The 2,464-nt window shown below is 44.6% G+C and overlaps 1 protein-coding gene across 1 annotated transcript; it reads right to left on the bottom strand.

Moving 5' to 3' along the window:
- Window positions 1-424: 424 nt before the first annotated feature.
- Window positions 425-752, bottom strand: EDB91DRAFT_1249517 (uncharacterized protein; the record flags this gene model as incomplete). Its single annotated transcript, XM_041323103.1, has 3 exons — window positions 425-461; window positions 516-590; window positions 649-752. 3 exons carry the CDS (start codon window positions 750-752, stop codon window positions 425-427), a joined length of 216 nt encoding a protein of 71 aa, XP_041176120.1.
- Window positions 753-2,464: the final 1,712 nt, after the last annotated feature.

Raw genomic sequence — 2,464 nt, 5'->3', positions numbered from 1 at the left:
ATGCAGTGATGGGTTGACTGGCGGTCAATACCCAATAGTAGGTTCTAGAACGGTGGAGGTGACAGTTACGGCTTCTTGGGTTTGACTGATAGTCAATACCCAACGGTTGAATCTGATAATGAGAAGGTTGACGGTTTAACAGCTTTATATAAACAGTTAACACTCAGCTGAACGTTAAAAAAAAGTGGAACACCATCACAGTAGACGGTAAACACTGGCGGGCAGTCAGAGAACAGTAACGTGGAAGAGCGTATGGGATTCGGTGGTATGGTAAGAGATAAGATATAAGTACATCAGTAATAGGATATTTATACTGAATCAATGTTAGTGACCAAACACAGACAATCGTAATGCAGTGTCCAATCAACGCAGATGATGCAGATGATGCAGATGACGCGTTAATCACATGAGAGTAAGCACATGCTTACACATTCCAGTCAACAGTAGGTCTGGGCTCCTGCCTTGCATCTACCATAAATACACAATCAGACAGACACAGAGAGAGAACAACTCACCTGGTGACATGGCCCAGAGTGTTGCATGATGTGGCTAAAAATGCACCAGAGCCAGCATCAGGTGCTGAGGAAGCACTGAGAATAGTTACTGTAAATTGTGTGATCAGACAAAAACAGATGCCAAAGAACTCACATGGTGATGTGACCCAGTGTGACAGGGAGCTCTGCATCATGTGATGCATCCAAAAATGCATCCAAACCATTGTTAGGTGCTGGGGAAGTGCTGGAAATGGCCATGGTTGAGTGTTGAGGGCTGTCATATACCAGATCCAACCACTCCAACATATTGATATCCACTCCGCCCAACCCCATATCCCTTCTGCCTTTTCCCCTTATCCACTCTGCCTGTCTCCGCTCGATCCAGTTGACCTCCGCATCTGCTCCTGCGCCTCCACTCAACCGCCTCATCATTCACCTTCCATATAGGTTCCATTCAACTGGAACCTCTTTCCCCATTTACGTATATACTTTCCCCTTTGGTACATAACACTTACTTCCCGGATCACCAGCAATTCCTATAACCGCTCAATCACTGGGTGACTTCCTGTAAGAATTTACAGAAACAAGCTTGTCTGTAAATTTTTGACAAGCTGACATTGGCTAATTTACAGACAGAATCTGTAAACCGTAAGACATAGATACAGCTATTTTCCCTATAATTTGAGCCCTGCCATGGACATTGAAACTTTAATGCAGTATGCATTTGCCGATGACGATGAGATGCTGCAACTGCAAGCTGCACTTGTTGGTGTTCTCATTCTTGGTGCGGAAGAGGCACACCTGATGAAAATACGTGTTTGCAATCCATCATGCTTGTATTTGTGCCGTCCTCAGCTCCTCCCAAGCCCTCACTTCATGACACCATGGACACATCTTTATGAAAGCTACAATGATTGTGCTTACATCACTACAATGGGATTCAAAGGTCAAACATAAGGAGTGGAGTCTACAATAGCAGAAAAACAAGAGTTGATCTGGATGAGATTGACTCTGAGCGAGCCATCTAAACAAAGTAAGAAAATTGCCCAAATCAGACATTTAGTGTGCTCCAACAATTTACAGAAATCTACAGAGGGGTAGCTACCCCTCCACAGATTGGCAGATTTACAGATGAGTGTGAGAGCAACCATTTGACAGGCATTGACAGCTACCTTCCAAATCCAGCATGGCTATTCAGCTAAGGCATGAGGATTAACAGAAATTTGTCTGTAAAACCTTATGGGAAGTCACTCACTGATCTGTCATATACATATTGATATCTGCTCCAACTTATGTTTCTCTGTAGTAATACTTACCAATTGTATATACTCAGCACATAGCCTTATGCTATGGACTACTGATCACTGCCTCCTCACATAGAAGTATATAAAACATATCATGTACATAGCTAGTTTCCTTAGTCTTAATATTACTTGTCTTCCCTCAGTTTCTACTGGTGGGAATTCTCCATAGGACTTTACTCACTCCAGACACAAGTCTCACCTTATTGTTGCCTTCCACTCCTCCACTCCAACTTAGAGCTGTGCTCTAAGTTAATCTCCCTTACTTCCCTCCACATCATAAACACCAATCCCCTTGTTCCCCCTGCTCCGACTTCCTTCCCCTGCTCCACCTGCTCCACTTCTAGTCAGTCTGCCACTAGTAAGCACTTTACCTCCTGACCCTCAAAGCAGACCAAAGCAGTCCACTTGTCCTATTGTCGGACAATGTCGGTTCTGCTCCAAATTCAGGGCACATACTTGGCTAAGGGTGCAGCACAAGAGCTGAAGCCAAGCCCCAACCCCTCTGCTTCTCCATCCAAGCATGGTACCTAATGAGGGCACCAAGAGGCAGCAGGATTTAACAGCTGATGGTGGCAGGTGATCAGATGTGATGGTAGGTGATGGGAGCTACTGGAATATAGTAGAGCAGTGTTGTGTTGTGTCACATCTGGTGCAGTCAGGCTGAAA

This window comes from Suillus paluster, assembly GCF_016628075.1.
Source record: "Suillus paluster strain FC165 chromosome Unknown EDB91scaffold_34, whole genome shotgun sequence".
In the NCBI taxonomy this organism is placed as follows: domain Eukaryota; kingdom Fungi; phylum Basidiomycota; class Agaricomycetes; order Boletales; family Suillaceae; genus Suillus; species Suillus paluster.
Note: the sequence above shows the minus strand (reverse complement) of the source record. Positions and strands in the feature narration are given on the sequence as shown.